Here is an 18673-nt window from a genome sequence, read left to right on the forward strand (position 1 = left end):
TGGATTTTGTTTGTTCTTTTTTCTCTAGTTCCTTTAGGTGTAAGGTTAGATTGTTTATTTGAGATTTTTCTTGTTTCTTGAGGTAGGCTTGTATTGCTATAAACTTCCCTCTTAGAACTGCTTTTGCTGCATCCCATAGGTTTTGGATCGTCGTGTTCTCATTGTCATTTGTCTCTAGGTATTTTTTGATTTCCTCTTTGATTTCTTCAGTGATCTCTTGGTTATTTAGTAACGTATTGTTTAGCCTCCATGTGTTTGTGCTTTTTACGTTTTTTTCCCTGTAATTGATTTCTAATCTCCTAGTGTTTTGGTCAGAAAAGATGCTTGATATGATTTCCGTTTTCTTAAATTTACTGAGGCTTGATTTGTGACCCAAGATGTGATCTCTCCTGGAGCTTGTTCCGTGTGCACTTGAGAAGAAAGTGTAATCTGCTGTTTTTGGATGGAATGTCCTATAAATATCAATTAAATCTATCTGGTCTGTTGTGTCATTTAAAGTTTGTGTTTCCTTATTAATTTTCTGTCTGGATGATCTGTCCATTGGTGTAAATGAGGTGTTAAAGTCCCCCACTATTATTGTATTACTGTCGATTTCCTCTTTTAGAGCTTTTAGCAGTTGCCTTATGTATTGAGGTGCTCCTGTGTTGGGTACACATATGTTTATAATTGTTATATCCTCTTCTTGGATTGGTCCCTTGATCATTATATAGTGTCCTTCCTTGTCTCTTGTAACATTCTTTATTTTAAAGTCTGTTTTATCTGATATGAGTATTGCTACTCCGGCTTTCTTTTGATTTCCATTTGCATGGAATATCTTTTTCCATCCCCTCACTTTCAGTCTGTATGTGTCCCTAGGTCTGAAGTGGGTCTCTTGCAGACAGCGTATAGATGGGTCTTGTTTTTGTATCCATTCAGCAAGCCTGTGTCTTTTAGTTGGAGCATTTAATCCATTCATGTTTAAGGTAATTATTGATATGTATGTTCCTATTACCATTTTCTTAATTGTTATGGGTTTGTTTTTGTAGGTCTTTTCTCCTCTTGTGTTTCCCACTTAGAGAAGTTCCTTTAGCATTTGTTGTAGAGCTGGTTTTGTGGTGCTGAATTCTCTTAGCTTTTGCTTGTCTGTAGAGCTTTTGATTTCTCCATCAAATCTGAATGAGATCCTTGCCGGGTAGAGTAATCTTTTTTTTTTTAGCATCTTTATTGGTGTATAATTGCTTTACAATGGTGTGTTAGTTTCTGCTTTATAACAAACTGAATCAGCTGTACATATACATATATCCCCATATCCCCTCCCTCTTGCGTCTCCCTCCCACCCTCCTTATCCCATCCCTCTAGGTGGCTGCAAAGCACAGAGCTGATCTCCCTGTGCCATGCAGCTGCTTCCCACTAGCTACCTGTTTTACATTTGATAGTGTATATATGTCAATGCTACTCTCTCACTTCGTCCCACCTTACCCTTTCCCGCTCCGTGTCCTCAAGTCCATTCTCTACGTCTGTGTCTTTATTTCTGTCCTGCCCCTGGGTTCATCAGAACAATTTTTTTTTACATTCCATATATATGTGTTAGCATAAGGTATTTGTTTTTCTCTTTTTGACTTAACTTCACTCTGTATGACAGACTCTAGGTCCATCCACCTCACTACAAATAACTCAATTTCGTATCTTTTTATGGCTGAGTAATATTCCATTGTATATATGTGCAACATCTTCTTTATCCATTCATCTGTCAGTGGACACTTAGGTTGCTTCCATGTCCTGGCTATTGTAAATAGTGCTGCAGTGAACATTGGGGTGCATGTGTCTTTTTGAATTATGGTTTTCTCAGGGTATATGCCCAGTAGTGGGATTGCTGGGTCATATGGTAGTTCTATTTGTAGTTTTTTAAGGAACCTCCATACTCTTCTCCATAGTGGCTATATCAATTTACATTCCCACTAACAGTGCAAGAGGGTTCCCTTTTCTCCACACCCTCTCCAGCATTTGTTGTTTGTAGATTTTCTGATGATGCCCATTCTGACTGGTGTGAGGTGATACCTCCTTGTAGTTTTGATTTGCATTTCTCTAATAATTTAAAATATTTTCTTGGCCGCACCGCACAGCATGTGGGATCTTGGACCAGGGATTGAACCCACACCCCCTGCATTGGAAGCACAGAGTCTTAACCACTGGACTGCCAGGGTAGTCCCCATCTCAAGTTTTAGAACACAGCTTTACCATCCTTTAAGTTGTCACGCCTTTTCTCATTTTATTTTTATCTTTGAGATTCTCTGCCTCTTTTTTTTATATATATAAATTTATTTATTTATTTATATTTGGCTGCGTTGGGTCTTCGTTGCTGTGCGCCGTCTTTCTTTAGTTGTGTCGAGCAGGGGCTACTTTTTTTTTTTTTTTTTTTTTTAGGGGCTACTCTGCATTGCAGTGCGTGGGCTTCTCATTTCGGCGGCTTCTCTTGTTGCGGAGCATGGCCTTGAGGCATGCAGTCTTCAGTAGTTGTGGCATGCGGGCTCTAGTGCGCAGGCTCAGTAGTTGCAGCACGTGGGCTCAGTAGTTGTGGCTCGTGGGCTCTAGACCGCAGGCTCAGTAGTTGTGGTGCACAGGCTTAGTTGCTCCGCAGCATGTGGGATCTTCCCGGACCAGGGCTCGAACCCGTGTCCCCTGCATTGGCAGGCGAATTCTTAACCACTGCGTCACCAGGGAAGCTCCTCTGCCTCTGTTTAAACCTCTATTATCTTCCTCCTTTTTCTCCTGTCAGCCTCTCTCCCTCAACATCTTTCTCTTTTCTGCTGCTCAGGTCCCCCCACCCACAGTGTGGTCTCAGCGTGTTGGATACTGTCTGTTCTGGAAGTCCAGACACCAGGATGGTGAGTGTCTTGACCAGAGGAGGAGATGCTGGCTCTACAGCCCCACAGTGTCTAACTGTGCTGATTTTTTCAAAACACTTTTCCTCATGGTTAACATCAGAGTGTGCTGTTCTTATCACACTAATAGTTCTGCTCTCCTGAGTAAACCTGAAGCTCCATTTCCCAGAATATCCTCTGTGCCCTTCTCTCTGCTCTCATTCAGGCCCATGTCAGTACAGGAAGGAGGACTTTGAACATGGGAATGCTGGATCTGAAGACACATGTTGAGACAAAGTTGAGGGAAGAACTGAGTCATGGGAGCAAAGCCCAGGCTTCTTTCTCCCCCTTCTTCCCCTAGCATCTCTTTGCCTGGGCTTCCTTCTCTGCCAGGGAACCTTCCCCAGTGTCATCATGGGCTGGAAGAGAACCCATAAAGGTCAAGACATCAAGTCAGCTTAAACGTTAGATGCTCTGCTTCTCTTCCTCACATGCAGCCAAGTGGGAAAAAAAGATGGGGAGCCATCTTCTTACAACCCAGGACTTTATAAACTGGAAGAGACTTAGAATTGCATTCAGCTCCTTCATATTAAAAGTGAGGAGGCTGTGATTTCTCTACGGTCAGCCAAGACGGTAGACCTAGAACACAGGTCACTGGGCTTCCAGCCCAAAGAGATGCTAGGCCTTTTTCTCCCCTTGCTTGAGAGCCGTCAGACCTGCTTACCAGAGGGAGTCTAGGGTATGCCCCGTGAGCTGGGTTTGCTACTGGAAGGAAGCAGCTTCCTCCTCCCTCTGCAGCCTAGGCCTCGAGAGCTGGTTCCAGCCCTTGTTCCCTTAGCCCTGGGGCTCAAGGCAGGACCATGGAAGTAGCTTGGGTAACATTCTTGCCAGGCCCTTGTGACATTAGAGCTAGAGCAAGTGAATGAGACTGGGACGGGAGGAAGTGTGTCCTCTGAGCTGGAGTGGCAAACCCTTTCTGGTCTGATGCCTCCCTCTGAAGGGAGAGTTGGATTCAGCTGCTGAGTGTCACCAGGAGTGACTGGTCTCACAGAAGCAGAGCGATGAGGAGGGTGAAGTTGGTTAGGAAGTACTCATGGGGGAGATCCTTCTTCTACCCTATTGGTTTCTCTGCTGTTACAGCATCAGTAGTAGGTATCTGAACTGCAAGGACTCTGGGGGTTACAGGGTAGGCAGAAGGGCGGCCAGCTCGATGGTCAGAAACAGGGTGGAGGTGATACCCTTCCTCCTACAGCCTCTTCTTGTCCTCCTCTTGGGGCAGGACCCCTCACCCACACAGCTCATGAAAGACTGACTTCTGGACAGGAGGGTGCGGGCTGTCACCCTGAGTATTGCAGCTGTCCTCTGCACACTCAGGTCTCACGGAGGCCTGAGTGTCTGGAGGCAAGGCCGACTGACATTTTGATATTCCCTTTCATGCCCCATGCTCTTTGCCAGCCCAGAAATGGGTGGAAGCCTCTAGGAGACTGGCCAGGTGGTACCTGGGGCCTGTCCCTTCTGCCACCCACCTGAGGCTTACATGTGTCCCTGATCTGGCCCCAAGTATACTGAGGCAAAAATATATCTCTCCTTTACCCACAGCTGGCAGTTAGAGCTGTGGAAACTGAAGAGCATGACAGTTTATCATTTTCCTTTTTCCTCATGCCCATTTTTCTTTTTCTTTCTTTTGGCTCCACTGTGCGGCATGTGGGATCTTAGTTCCCCGACCAGGGGTCAAACCCGTGCCCCCTGCAGTGGAAGAGTGGAATCCTAACCACTGGACTGCCAGGGAATTTCCCATTTTTCTTTTCCTCACTTGGCTGTATATGAGGAACAGAATGTTACCTGGCCAGTCAGTCAGAGGCTGCCAGACATACTCATGTGGCTCCAGAAGCCTGAGCATGTTGGGGAAGCAGGTGGGTTGGTCTGCATGTGTTGATCGCTTTCTTTTTCTTTTTTATTTGGTTGTGCTGGGTCTTAGTTGCGGCAGGTGGGCTCCTTATTTGCGGCTCGTGGGCTCCTTAGTTGCAGCAGGCGGGCTCCTTAGTTGCAGCTCGAGGGTGCCTTAGTTGCTGCTTGAGGGCTCTTTAGTTGCATCTTGCCGGCTTCTTAGTTGTGGCTTGCTGGCTCCTTAGTTGCGGCACGTGGGCTCCTTAGTTGTGGCATGTGAACTGTTAGTTGCGGCATGCATGTGGGATCTAGTTTCCTGACCAGGGGTCGAACCCGGGCCCCTTGCATTGGGAGCACGGAATGTAAACCACTGTGCCACCAGGGAGGTCCCGATCGCTTTTTCAGGAGGTGCTGAATTGGACTTGGCCAGAAGTGTGGCCATGGGTGAGTGTGGAAGGCCTTGCTTCTCCTTTGTGAGCCCTGTTGGAGACCTCCAAGGGGCCACTATTCTGGAGGTCAACATAAGCCCCTGCCCCGCTGTCAGTGGGCTGGCTCGAGGACCACCTTCCCGTGTTTGTCCTGTTTGACTTCCCACTGCAGGTCCCTCAGTGTGTGAGGGTTAGGCTGGGTGCCATTGCACAGCCCGGTTCTCATGTCAGGACAGCTCGAGTCACATTGTCTTAGGGGACCCACCTGCGCACAGTTCTTCAAAGATGGGGAGAGCTGGGGCCTGCCAAAGAGGGTGGGCAGGCCCTCAGACTAATGAGCCCATCAGCATTCCTCACACTGCTGCCTGTACCAGGTAATTGGAGAGGCGAGCGCCTGGGGGAGGAGGAGGGGCAGATCAATCCGGCTCACTTTGGCGATCATGGCAACAAGCAGCAGGGGTTGACAGCTGGTGTGAGCCTGTGTCACTCTGGAGGTGGAGATGCTTAAGCCCACAGTGCGTGTCTAGTGGGAGGCCCATCTGAGACTGCACTGGACTGGTTTGGAGCTGCAGGGGGCCTTGGTTTGTTTGGCTGGGTATGGTTACGAAGTGGGGATGCCTCCGATCCATCCGTGTTCAGGTTCCTGACTTGTGAGTCCAGGTTTGCCACTTTTTATTCTGTCATTTGCAGAGGAGTTGCCTCTCTTCTGGCTTGACTGGACCAAGGGCCAGGGGCAGAATCCATGTCCCAGCCCTGTTTGGCTGGCCTGGGCTGGCAGCTCTGTCTTGGAGCTGTCCCACCAACAGGCTAGGCTGAGCTGCAGTGTGTTCCCCAGTGATTTCTCCTTTTCTTGGAGACCATAAAAGCCGCAGTGCAGCACAAGCACAGGTATTCCCATGACCTGTTCCAGCTCTAGGTTTGCTTTGTCCATCAGTGGCCCCATTATGCCTGCGTCTCTCCCTTTCTCAAATGAGTGACAGGGGCCACAGTGTGTCTGTGGTCTAGATTGGCTGGCCCCTCACAATGGCTCTTTGTGTTCAGGTGGCAGCAGCAAGCCATGGGGCTTTCTTGAACTGAGAGCCCACAGCTACTGTGGCAACTGTCTAGTCCAGTCACCCTGCATGTCAGCCTCAGTATCAGAGCCCTGAGTTACACAGGCCTGCAGGGAAATGTGGACCAGGCTGCCTGCGTGGGAGGGCTGTTGCTCCTTGCTCTCCCTCACTGCTCTCAGACAGCACGGGATTTATGGGCCCGAACTGCCCTCCTCCTGGAGGCCAGTCGCTTACCAGGAATCACTGGGAGCTGGCCCATTGGTGAGGAGGACCCTGTTAGGTGGCTGTTTAGAAATCTGGGCTTTCTGTGACTTTCTTCCAGTTCAGCTCAGTAAAAGTTGAGATTTGCCTTCCAAAGGGCAGGTAAGGATAACAACTACAAGTAGCTCCACCCCTTCTTCAGGACTCCAGATGAGTCTTTTCCTTGTTTCCTACCCCACCCCACCCACTGCCTCCCGGTACATCGACATCAGTGGGGAAAGGCATGGGGGAAGAGTTGGGGGTCAAGGAAGCCTGACTGGGGGTAGCGATAACTGTGTTAGTGTGTCTGCTGAGTGGGCATGCAGCTACCCCAAATGTGGGCTCTCAGACTTTCCGGAGCCCCTTGGAGAGTGTGTTCAGGGGCTCCTCAAGGTGAAGGGCACCACGGGGTAGAACAGTTAGACCTCTCACCAGACAGGAAGGAGGGTGATAGGACACCTGGCATCCCAGCCGAGCCACCTGGAGCAGGCTCAGCAGAAGTCCTAGCCACCCACCCTTTGGAGAGTGTCAGAGCCCGTGCCAGAGTGCTCCCAAGAGATGCAGGGACTCGGAGAAGTGCTGCATCTGCCCTCCTTCAGCAGAGGAAGTCAAGGGCCCGGGCATCTGAGCCCCACATGCTGGAAGCAGCTGCAGGAGAGGGCACCCATCAGGTGCCATGCATGGGTTGTTTACTCTCTGAGCCCCTGTCTTCTGAGTGCCTCCTGTATGCCCGGCACCAGGCACTGGTGAATAGCTAAGCATGGTCTAATGGGAACAATAAACTTGAAATTATTCGAATAGTTGCTTAGCACTGGTGGCTAAGAGAGGGAGTGTGAGCAAGTGTCCTTTAACCTGAGAACCTGAGGATTCAGCCAGGTGAAGACAATTTGTGCGGGCTGAGGCCCTGAGACAGACGGCTGTTTGGTGTGTGGCTGAGATGAGGCAGCCGTGGGTGCATGTAGCAGAGCAGGCTTTGTGCTGAGGAAAGAATGTACTAAAACGAGGCTGGCACAGGGTACTGCCAGGAGCCCCTGTGTGGCTTAGAGAGGTCATGCAGACATGAGAAGCACCCCTGAGAAGGGTCCTAATCCCTGCTGGGCTCCCAGGATCCCCCTGCCATCCCAGCAGATGGAGAAATCTAGTTGCCTTGAATTGTTTCCTTTCTCCTCATGGCTGAGAGGCTGAGGCTGAGGCTGATGCAGAGAATGCAGTGATTATTTTGGCCACTTTTTCAGTTGGAAGGGAGGGCAGACCCTGTTTCTGAGGACTAGGAAGTGACTCAGTATGGGCATCCAGTGATGGGAGCTTAAGTCCGGCTCAAGATATGGTGGAAGGTTTGGGTCGTTCTCATTAAATCGCCCTGATGTTATGGTGGTCCTGGTGTAGGTTGGGTGGTCTTGACGGGGGCCACCTCCTTGAACCAGGCTTTGAGTCCAGGGCACCTTTGAAGTTTGCTCCTCAGGGAGGGGGTGGATCCTTCTCCTCCTATCACACTCCTTGTCACTCAGAGAGCAGCCTCTGCTCAGTGGCCTGGGTCAGCACTGGGTGGGAAGGGGAGGCCCGGAATGTTCTACGTGAGAGGAGCCGGGCAGTTCCTCTCTCTAGGGGGAGAGTGCAGGGCTACTGGACAGGTCTGAGTGCTGTGTAGGTGACATCATCGGGATGTTCAGGGCAATGTTGAGTGTGCTCGCTCTAATGCTTGTCCTTGGCTTCTAGCCCTGGCCCAGTGTGTCCAACCTGGCCAAGGACTTCATTGACCGCCTGCTGACGGTGGACCCCGGCGCCCGTATGACGGCACTGCAGGCCCTGAGGCATCCGTGGGTGGTGAGCATGGCTGCCTCTTCGTCTATGAAGAATCTGCACCGCTCCATCTCCCAGAACCTCCTCAAACGCGCCTCCTCGCGCTGCCAGAGCACCAAATCTGCCCAGTCCACGCGTTCCAGCCGCTCTACACGATCCAACAAGTCTCGCCGAGTGCGGGAGCGAGAGCTGCGGGAGCTCAACCTGCGCTACCAGCAGCAGTACAATGGCTGAGCTGGCAGGCTGGGGTGCTGACATGGCATGGCCCCAGCCTGGCCACACATTGCTGTGCCATCTGGGCCCACCGCCCTCTCTAGAGATAGGTCTGTATGGTCAGTGGTAGGTGAATGGCCCCAGCCCCTTCTCTGTGCCTTCAGCAGTCCCCATCTTCACCCTGGGCCTGAGTCTGGTGCGACAGAGTGGAGGGAGCCCTGGGGCATAAGAGCCCCCTGAACGGGGAGCCTGGTCTGGCACTAATGCTCCTTTTGGTGGACAACTGCTCTGGTACATATTGGGGGAAGGGCAGGACCTGGCCTTCAGTCTCCTCACCTCTTGGCTCTTCCCTAGACCAAAGGAGCATGCAGTGCCAGGTAGAGGGTGTCTTGTGGTCCCAGGACTCTTTGGGACAGTTACTTCTGGAATCCCCCCTTTCCTCTACCAAGCCTTCCTGTCTGCCCTCCCCCCGCCCCACATTCCATGGCATCCTGATCCTCATGATTATGCTCCAGTGAGAGGCCCAGGTAGGCCCACAGCTTGTGCCTTGGCTGGACTCTGAGCCCCTGGCTAAGTCTAAACAGCCTCCCACCTCCCAGCCAAGATCTGTCTTCCTTCATGGTGCCCCTGGGGACCCCTCCCGGCCCCAGGACTTGCCAGGATCTCTGGTGGTAGGACCGTGGAATGGTCCTTGGCCCTCTGGACTGTGTGGCCATGTTGGTAGCAGGCTTGCTCCAGGCTTCAGCCTCTCTCTGACTATGAGAGTTCCTGCCCACCAGCCTACTGCACTCAGTGCCTTCTTTACAGAGCCTACTATCACCTCCCTCTCCCCCTTGGATGCCCATTCTATTCCCCAGGTGCCTCCTTCCCAACTGTGCGGGGTTAAAAGGAGCCCCACTGCTGCTACCTGGGGGATGGGGGCACCTGGGCCAAAGCAAAGGGCAGGGGCTTCCGAGGGAGAGCCCCATCAGGATTCCAGTGTCAGCCTGGGTTCCACCCTTGGTGTTGCCTCTCCCTTCAGGTGCTGCTGTTCCCTCCTCTGCAGCTGCATGAAGGAGCCATCTAGTGTCTGGCATGAGTATGGGCGGCCGAGGAATGAGCACCATGCTCTCCCTTTATCCTCCAAGAGGAAGTCGGAAGGAAGGAGCTGCTGCATTGAGGGAGGGTCCCCGGGGTGCTCAACCCTATCCCCTTCTGCTGAGCTTTTGCGCAGCTCCCCCTGGAACTTAGCCATACTGTGTGACCTGCCTCTGAACCCTGAGTGCCTGGGGCACTGACCTTCTCACGGTGGCCTTGCTCAGTCCAGCCTGTCCCTGCTTCTTTTCACAGCATTACCCTTCCATTCTGGGCCCCGCTGAATCTCCGTCTGGAGGGAGCCCCTCTGAGAGGTGGGTGGAATTGGGTGGCTGCTTTCCCAGAGGTCTGAGCCAGACCATCCCGCGTCAGTCATGGTGCCTCCCCACCACCACAGACGGGGCTGGAACCCAAGCCCTGTCCCTCCACAGCTGCTTTCAGTGGGTGGGAAGGAGCCAGGGCCCAGCTTTAGCCTTAGCTGGACTGCAGGTCCCCTGCCAGCAGGGAGGGTTTGGCTCTTAGTTCCTCCCAGTGGGTTCCCTTGGGCTAGGCCCTCTTCTTTTTGCATGTGCCACCTCCAGTGGGAAACCAAGCCAAAAGAGACCACTCTGGGCCAAGTCATTCGTGCCTTGTACACCCCCTCCTCCTGTCTCCAGTTCTCCTAGCACAAGGCAGTGGAAAGCCCAAGCCCCATGGCCTCAGAATTCCCCCTACTTCCCCAAGTGCCTCTGGGGATTTATTTCCTCTTTTGGCCAGGATGGGCCTGGTCCTGAAGGTAGGACGGAGGGAGTTTGGAGACTTGGGCCTTTATGCCATGGACTGTGGATGGAGAATGTGCAGTTATTTATTTTGTGTACTCAAATTTGTAAATGTATCCTTCGTACTCAATAAACAGGCTGCCTTCCCCAGGGAAAGCTGCCCATTCATTCCAACAGCCCAGTCTCTTGCTGTGGACAAGAGGTTGCCCAGGAGGCGGTGGGGAGATGGGAAGAGCCCAACCTGGTCACGGCTAGTCTAGGAGGATCCTAACTCCTCAACACCTGCCGTGCCAGAAGACAAACTCCGCTTGGGGAATGGGGCCCCCAAGAGCCTCTCTTTTTTTTTTTTTTTTTTTTTTGCTGTACGCGGGCCTCTCACTGTTGTGGCCTCTCCCGTTGCGGAGCACAGGCTCCAGACGTGCAGGCTCAGCGGCCATGGCTCACGGGCCCAGCAGCTCCGAGGCATGTGGGATCTTCCCAGACCGGGGCACGAACCTGCGTCCCCTGCATCGGCAGGCGGACTCTCAACCACTGTGCCACCAGGGAAGCCCTAGCCTCTGCTTTTCCCTGAACCAGGAAGACAGACAGGCATACACAAGAGGACAGAGCCTGGGGTCTTTATTGGACTGAGACGGGGAGAGGGCCTGTGGTGGGCTTGGTTGTAGGCTATGATTGATCCAGGTACTGAACTTGCTAACCTGAGTGTACGTGGCAGGCGCGCACACGTTGCAGTTATTGGCGCCCCAGGAGACAATACCAGTGAGCACCCACATGTCCCCCTTCTGGCAGACAAGCGGGCCTCCACATTCACCCTGATGGAAGGAGGGGAGAAGTCAGTGTGGAGGGTGGGAGTGCCACAGGACAGTGCAGAGGACAGGACAGGGTGCCAGTGCTCACCTGGCACAAGGAGGCCCCGAGGCCCCTGCACAGATCATAGAGTTGGTGATGCGTGAGCCCCAGTATTGCTGGCCACTGACTCACGGTGACCAGGGGCAGAATCACCTGCTGCAGGCGTGCAGGAGTCACACTGCCTGTGGGCCGGGAGTGGGTGGTTAGGTCCCAGATGACTTGTCCCCACCTTGCCCTCCCACCCAGAGTTTTGGCCCAAATTCCTACCCGCACCGCTGAGGCGGCCGCAGCCAGTGGTGACACGTGAGGCCTTCAGGCAGCACCTCATTTGAGGAAGCCAGGCAAACTGGTGAGATGTGTGTTGTGTACTGGGCTGGGGAGGCGAGCTTTAGTAGCATCAGATCGTTGTTCATGGTGGTGGGGTTCCAGAAAGGGTGCGTGATGGCCTGCAGAGCCAGGAAGGGGCCATGCAAGATGGGGATGGGCACAGGCCCCCAGTGTGATGGGTGCTGAGGGGACTAGGCCAGGGCATGCTCCAAATTCCTCACCCCCAGAGCCCACACACCTACACTGCCCACTCTTCCTTCCCCATCTGCAGCCCAGGCACTGACCCGCAAGATGGACAGAACCTGAAAAGGCTCAGCGCTGGATGATAGGTCATACTCGCCCAGGATGACAAAGTGGCAGCCAGGGCTGCAGTGAGAGCGGGGTTGGGCAGCCACAAGGAGGGCAGAGTGACAAGAGAGAGGCCTCCAGGGCAAGGGGGTGGGGAGGTGGGGGCTGGGGGGGGTGCAGGTAGAAGGGAAGCACTCACACAACATTGCAGTGGGCAGCAGTGACCACCCAGGACTGACTGATGAGGGAACCACCGCAGAAGTGGAAGCTGTTGCTGTCCTGGGGTCAGGGGTCAGAAGTGGGGGTGGGCCCAGGCTACACCCAGGCATGAAACACCTGAAACCCTGCCCCACACCCAGGGTGCATGTACCTGCAAGGACACCTGCCAGGGCCACGAGCCCAGCACTGCATTCTCCCCATTGACAATCCTCTGGCTGAAGCTCAGCACCAGTCTGATGGCAGGAACGCCACAACCTGACCATTGGGCTGGTGAGGACCTGCTTCCCACATCCCAGCACACCTCTCCTCTCCTCCTCCTGGGTGCTCCCAGGCTGTGCCCCCCAGAGGGGTCCAAATCAAGAGGGCTCATCACTACCCATTCTCACCCTGAGCACCTCTGGGCCTCTATAGCTATGTCAGTTGCCCCCATCCAACCAGCCCCCAAGTTCTGTTCATTCTTCCTCATCTCTCTCCAACCTATGCCCCACCATTCCCCAACTCCACCCCACCCCCAATCCCAGGCCATTTTTCTCCCTGTCCCCAGGAATATTCCCGTCTCCTTCCTAGCCTCTTCACTCCCTCCAGACCTCAACGGTCCATACCCCACATGCAGCCAGAAGGCTCTTCCTAAACTACACGTCCAACCTTTGCTTCTCAGCTTCCTAAACCCTCCCCGGCTCTTGGGCCCAGCCCAAGCTCCTGTCCCATTTGTGAGACTGGCCCCTGACCCCCTCTTGCCCAGCCTTGCCACATCCTTTCTCCTTTGCCTACTCTGTCCACCTGCTTCCCTTCTAGCCAGCCTGGCCCCTGCCCTGAGCCCCTGAGCAGGAAGCCTGGGCTGCTGCTGGGAGCTGGGTTGCCCTAAGGCTGTTCAGTCAGGGCTGGGCCAGGCCCACTTACCCAAGGAGGAGCCAAGGAGGACCAGGGTAAGGATGAGGCTGAGCAGCAACACTGTGGCAGGCGTGAGGTTGAGAACTGGGCCTGGCTTTATGGTTCTCTTCATCCTTGAGCCAAAGTCCCAGGACTGAGGCCAGGCAGCTGTGGAGGTTCAGCTCCCTGCCATTATTCCTCCTTGCTCTAGGCAGGAGGAGGGTCTCTTTGGGTCAAGGTCCTCCACTCAGGCCTTGACTTATCAGACAGAGCCCAGGTGTGAGGCTCTCACCTCCTCCACCTCCCAAAGCCTGGCCCCTGACTGGATCCCTGAACCACCTCACATCCCAAATGTTGAGCACCAGGTACCAAGGACTTGTGGTTAGACTTAACGGTAACCACCTGGTGGCTGGGATCAGGGAAGTCTCCCAGGGCTATCAGGAGCACCAAACTCACAGAAGCCTGCTCAGCACCCAGGGGTGTTCCTGACTGGTAGAGGGAATGTCTACCTGCACCGGCTCTGCTGTGGAAGGGCCAGGGCCAGGAGGGGGGTGCTGGCGGGTTGCAAATCCTAACATATCACCTCAGTGATTCCTCTTCAACTTGGAATGGGTGTCACGGTTTGCTCAGGGAGATGCTGACTCTTCCGCCACATGGTGTGTTTGGACCCAAACCTTCATCTGTCTGGCTCCAAAGCCCACACTGTTCGTGATGAGATGATACACCTAGGAGGGGCCTTGTGCACAGGAGGGCAAGGTATGAGCCCTTGGTGACTGGCCGATCCTGGATGGAGATCAGGGGTGGAAAAATGACAGCCATCAAATCTCTGACAGCCTCCAGGCCTTGGGGCTCCCATGGACAAGCCCCTGGTGTCTACAGTCCATTCACTGTAGAGCCCCAAGGTGAGCCTGACCCAAGGGAGAGAAGACACCCCTGTGTGCAAAGTTGCAACAGGTAAGTTGGCTTGCCTCCTTCTAGGGGTGTGAGGGCTTTGGCTGATTCAAGAACACATCAGTCAAAAAAACGAGTTAATTGCTGACTAGAGGGAAGGATAGATACATGGTAAAGCAAATATAACAAAATACAAATTGTAAAGTCTGCAGTGGGTATATAGGTGTTCAACTTTTTTCCAGATTTTATGTTTTAAAATTTTCATAATAAAATACTGAGGGAAAAAGCATAAACGGGGACCCAGGGATGTCCAGCCTGGAGTACACCCTCCCCAGGGGTTGGGCAGACTCTAACAGTTCCAAAGCTCCAGGGGAGCTCAGCCATTCTCTCCCAAGGCAGGATGCTCCCACTAGCAACCTGCACCTGGGCTGACACTCAGTGGGTGCTCAGCAAAAGTCTGCTGGATAAATGTGTCATATTATCTCTCCCCACATGAGCCCTGTGATCCCTGGCACCCAGAAAACTTGGAGTCAATCCCCTTAGTGACAGCCCAACATGTGCAAACAGAAGCTCAGCATCATGTTAGCACCTCAGGTATGCCTGGTCATCAGAGGGGTTTCACAGGTAAAGGCATTGTAGGGGTGAGGAGTGAGAACTTGCCCTTGGAATCAGGGAGCAGCTTCTCCACCAGCATTTTAGCCATCAGTGGGGATGGGGGCGGTCTGACTGAGAGCTGTGGGCTGTGTCCTTGGCCACTGATGAGCCAGGTAAAGGCTCTATGTGGGGGCAATACATAGGGCCTTTTGGGTTGTACAACAGCCCTCAGTGGACTAGAGGGCAAGAGCAAGGAGAGTCAGGAGGGGGGCTTTCCCCTTTGAGCCTGTGATACTTCCCAGGGCTGGGGTTCTGGAGGGGTAGATGCCTAAGGTGATGGGTGAAGTGCACCCCTTAGGCTAGGCACTGAAGCCATGGGAGGAAGTGGCCCCTGCAGGGATACCTTAGGTACAGAGCCCTGCTGGCTGCTTGTCCCCCTCCACCCAGGAAGGACACAGCCATCTGTCTAGGTATTTGTGTTTTCTGGGTTTATTCCTCCTTGTTCCAAGCTCTAAGCCTCAGCCTACTTCACTCCACATCCATGGCCTGCACAGTTTCCTCCAGCAGCTCCAGGGTCAGCGGCATCACTGTCTCCGACAGGACAGCTGTGGTCCCAGGGGCAAAGCGGTACTGGCTGGACCTGGGAAGGAGAAAGGATGACCTCATCAAGTGGCCTGTCTTCTCTTTGCAGCCCCCTATTTCCCTTGCTACCACCCCATCCTCCCCTGTGATTCCCCCATCTCCTATGCTCCTACCTCTCTATAGGCTCTGTGGGAGAGCTCAGTGTTCGCAGCAGCTTGGCGCTGGTCCCAGTGATCACACATGCATCCACACTGCCCCCAGAGCCCAAGTCACCCAGGATCCCTGCAGTGATGGCTTCCACCAGCAGCTCCTGCGCTGCCTCCAGCTGTAAAGATGTGTGTGTGTGTGTGTGTGTGAGTCCTGATGGACCCTTTAGTATCACCCTCAGGCTACAGCCTGGAGACTGTTAATCTTGAAGGCTGAACTATTTACCATTTTCTCACACCCAAACTCCTCTCTCTCCCTACATCCCCATCTCCACCCCAGGCTCCTCTACCCTGGTTTCAGTATCCCTCTTTCCAGAGACCCCAATGTTCCCACTGCCCCCATCTTCACAAACTTCTCTGAGTCACACTTGTGGCTCTGCTTCCAGTGGGCTATTCACCCACCCACAATCCCTGGCTCACTGCCTTTTTCTTTCTGGGCCATAAGCACCTATAAAGTGACATATGCCTTCTGCTTCCATCCACCCTAAACAAAATCCAGACTCCAGACCCCACCTGCTGTTCCCTTCTCCCTCAACACCAAATGGCCCTCTCTTGAGTTTTGACTTCTGGGACAGTCCAAGCTTTGGCACTGTTGGAATAGCACTTCACCCTCACTCCACTGGACCCTCAGTCTCCACTCAGTCGTCACCTCCGAGAAGCCTAGCTCTAGAGTAGGCCAGGGTACCTCTGCGTTTCCCCAGCTCCCGGGTGTACACTTCCCACCAATGCACGCGTAGTGTGGCGGGGGGGGGGAGATGTCGCTCACCGTCATGTTCGGCTGGAACCGGTCCTCCAGCACTGCCAGGGCCGCATCCTGGCCGGAGCCTGCAGGCAGGAAGGGCATCGGAGGTCAGCCGCGGCCTCCCAGTCGCGGGATAAACGTTGAGGTCCCACGGGCGGGGTTCGCGGGAAGGGGGCGGAAGCGCTCACCCTGGGCCGTGAAGGGCAGACGGCTGTAGGAGCCGTGGGGGTGCACGCAGTAGAGCTGCGGTCCGGTGAAGTCTACGCCGCCCACAATCAGCGAGGCGCCCACGTAGCCCCGGTACCTTTTCGCGGAGTGGGTGCGGTCAGTCGAACGCACAGGAATCTAGGTCCCGCCCCTCCTCGATAACACCCCTGCACCCGAGCCCCGCCCCTTCCCGTGGTCTGGCGCCCCGTGACCAACAGCGTTCCTTCCTGCCACTCTCTTAGCTCCTCTTAGGCCATCCTCTTCCGGTCTCTCGGACCTCGAGGCCCCGCCCTTTCTCCTGTCAAGCCTCCTCTCAGCCCTGCCCTCCCCGCAACTGCCCCTCCCCAGGATCATTTTAGCCCCGCCCCAGCACCGGAAGAGCGTCTGGCGCAAAGCGCGGGTGACCGTGGCCACGCGGGGCTCGCGGCCTGTGGACAGCGCGTGTAGCTCCATGTTAGACGCCGCCATCCGCGTGGTCATCTCTGCGTCCGCGGCAACTCCAGCCCCACAGCAGCTGAAGGCGAAGGGAGGGTTCGTGTGGGCGGGACTATGGATGTTCTGGGACCCGGGATGGGAACGAGGGGGCGGTTCTTGAGGGGGGAACTGGGCGGGGGAATGCTCACTAGATTTTAGGGGCGATGAAGTGGATCTTCTCGCAGCTCTGGTACGCCACGATCGAATCGTTAGTGGCCCGCGTATCCGCGCCCAGGATGACCCCGTCCTGGGGGGGAGGGGGAGGACCCATTGGTTCAGTGCCCATCTCCCATACCCGGCCGCTCCTCTGAGTGTTACAATCCCAACGCCCTACTCACTCGGAACACAAGGCCTGCGATGGTGGTTCCGGTCTTGCGTGCATGAGGGACACGGAGCCCCGGGAGGGAGCGTTCTAAGGCTGCGTTTCTGGAAACGGAGGGGAGAAACCCAGCTTTCAGTTCTTCTGGGACCGTCATCACATCCCCTAACTCCGTCCCGGTTACCCTCACCTTTCGGGTAAGCCTGGGAACCCAAATCGTTCCACACACGTACCTTCCCCCACCCTCGCCCCCAGGAATTTTAAAGACCCTGGGGCTCCCACTCCCGGAAGCCCCCACTGAGGGCGTAGGCAGCTGGGGAACCAACCATCCCCCCACTCACCTCTCGCAGTTTTCGAAGGAGAAGCCCTTTTGGGGTTCTGGCGCTGTCTTCTGCATCTCCGGGTGGGCAGGGGGTCAGAGGAGTGGGATCAACACGGAGGAAGGCCGAAGCCTTGACCTCTCTCGGGCTGCACTACTGAGCTTCCTCCTTTCGCTTTCACCTTCCCTCAGAGCATGCCAGCCCCTTTTTTCTGCATCTTCTCTTTCACTTTCACCTTCAGCTCTGGTCCTAGGCAGCTTGGGAAGGGGGAGATGCCCCTTGCCTGGCTCTCCATGCTGCTCCTGGGCTCTCTGTCTGAACAGAGGGACAGATCCCTCCTCTCTGGCCACTGTCCAGCCTGAGCCCCGAGCTCTGCCCACCCTGACCCCAACTCTAACCTCAGGTCCCAATGTCCTGAGGCTGTCACATTGACCAGGTCTCTGTTATTGTTAGTGGCCTTCCAACAGCATCAGTCATGGCTGCCATTTGTCATTCTCCCAACTCCTGCCTCTCTTTTGCTACCTTTGCCTTCTTCCTAAAACCTCAAACACGGAGGCTCAGTCCTCGGCCAAGGTGATGCTGATCCTTCCGTCTTCCATGTCTCGGATGCTGTCTTCCCTCTCTCAAGAGGGGCACCGTAGGTGTCCATCTGGTGGCTCGTAGGCATGCTGGACTCTACCCATGGCTAAGCCTTATTTCACATCCCAAATGACCCATTATCCACTTCTTTCTCCTACTTACTGCTTGTTTCAGCTAGCATCCTCTCCCCTGGACACTGCACTGGCCTCTGGTTTCCCCACACTTCCTGCCCCTCACCCCCCACCCCCAGGCTACACTCTGCCCTGCAGAGAGGGGGCTCTTTTCTAGATTGGAGATCTGGTCACACCCTTTCCCTGGTTAAACCCTGTATCAGCTGCATGCTGCTCTTAGGTTGAAACCAGTCTTTACAGTTACCCTTCTCATTCCATCTGATCTCAGCACAGGCACCACCTCCTCTGGGAAGCCTTCCCTGACCCATAAGAATCACCACCTTGTTCCTCCCTAACCTTTTCTCTCAGATCACTTAGCTCCATTAATTAAACCTTCAATATTGAAATGACCTATTTAGTGGCTGTCACTCTCCTAGATGCTAAACTCTTGTGCTTCTGTCACCCACCTAGCACTCAAAAGTCTCTGTCTAGAGGTGGGGTCTCACCTGCCCTTTTGGGAGCTAGGAGGGGCAGCTCAAATCTTCTCCATCCTGTACCCTAGGCTCCACGTACCCCCATTCTACAGCTGTGTGTGCAGCTCCCTCCAGTCCCCATGCCCAGAGCAGAGGCAGGCACAGAGAGGCTGCTTAAATAGCTCAACCAGAAGAGTGGGAAGCTGTGTATCTCAAGGTGCCCAATTCAATCCCAGGCTCTAGCAAAGCTCTTCTTGCCCTGTGCTCCACAAAGCAACAGGTCTGCAGATGAATGAATCCTGGTGTGAGGACCCTAGTGCCTTTCCCTGAA

The 18673-nt window shown here is 54.2% G+C and overlaps 3 protein-coding genes across 9 annotated transcripts in view; 1 reads left to right on the plus strand and 2 right to left on the minus strand.

Annotated features, from left to right (window-relative positions):
* Positions 1 to 10466, plus strand: part of PSKH1 (protein serine kinase H1) — a 35070-nt gene extending 24604 nt beyond the window's left edge. The window contains exons 3-4 of one of the 3 annotated variants that reach the window (XR_009537043.1): positions 8164 to 8570; positions 9482 to 10466. Coding sequence is in view for 2 of the 3 variants with exons in the window: in XM_060130623.1 (XP_059986606.1) it covers positions 8164 to 8481 (318 nt within the window). In the remaining variant the exon portion in view is untranslated. Of the gene's footprint in view, positions 1 to 2794; positions 2865 to 8163 lie in introns of all 3 variants that reach the window. The other 2 variants (XM_060130624.1, XM_060130623.1) reach the window with 2 other exon arrangements.
* On the minus strand, positions 8621 to 12978 carry CTRL (chymotrypsin like). The gene is given in 10 exon segments (XM_060129804.1): positions 8621 to 8678; positions 10887 to 11104; positions 11168 to 11260; positions 11262 to 11323; positions 11409 to 11440; positions 11442 to 11587; positions 11753 to 11834; positions 11956 to 12035; positions 12127 to 12230; positions 12876 to 12978. Coding segments are annotated over 10 exon segments (978 nt in total).
* On the minus strand, positions 12476 to 17569 carry PSMB10 (proteasome 20S subunit beta 10). Of its 5 annotated transcripts, none has more exons than XR_009537044.1 (10): positions 17202 to 17544; positions 16880 to 16967; positions 16691 to 16788; positions 16441 to 16581; positions 16049 to 16164; positions 15885 to 15943; positions 15086 to 15237; positions 14858 to 14970; positions 13429 to 13628; positions 12479 to 13052 (listed from the first exon to the last, which is right to left on the minus strand). XR_009537044.1 is itself a non-coding variant. In XM_060130626.1 (9 exons), exons 1-8 carry the CDS (start codon positions 17255 to 17257, stop codon positions 14859 to 14861), a joined length of 822 nt encoding a protein of 273 aa, XP_059986609.1. In that variant the 5' UTR covers positions 17258 to 17544; the 3' UTR covers positions 12477 to 13628; position 14858. The 5 variants fall into 5 exon arrangements, 3 of the variants coding, with proteins under 3 accessions (XP_059986611.1, XP_059986609.1, XP_059986608.1); XR_009537045.1 differs by having other exon boundaries at positions 13355 to 13628; XM_060130626.1 differs by having other exon boundaries at positions 12477 to 13628.
* Positions 17570 to 18673: the final 1104 nt, after the last annotated feature.

Source organism: Lagenorhynchus albirostris, chromosome 19, assembly GCF_949774975.1.
Source record: "Lagenorhynchus albirostris chromosome 19, mLagAlb1.1, whole genome shotgun sequence".
NCBI lineage: Eukaryota > Metazoa > Chordata > Mammalia > Artiodactyla > Delphinidae > Lagenorhynchus > Lagenorhynchus albirostris.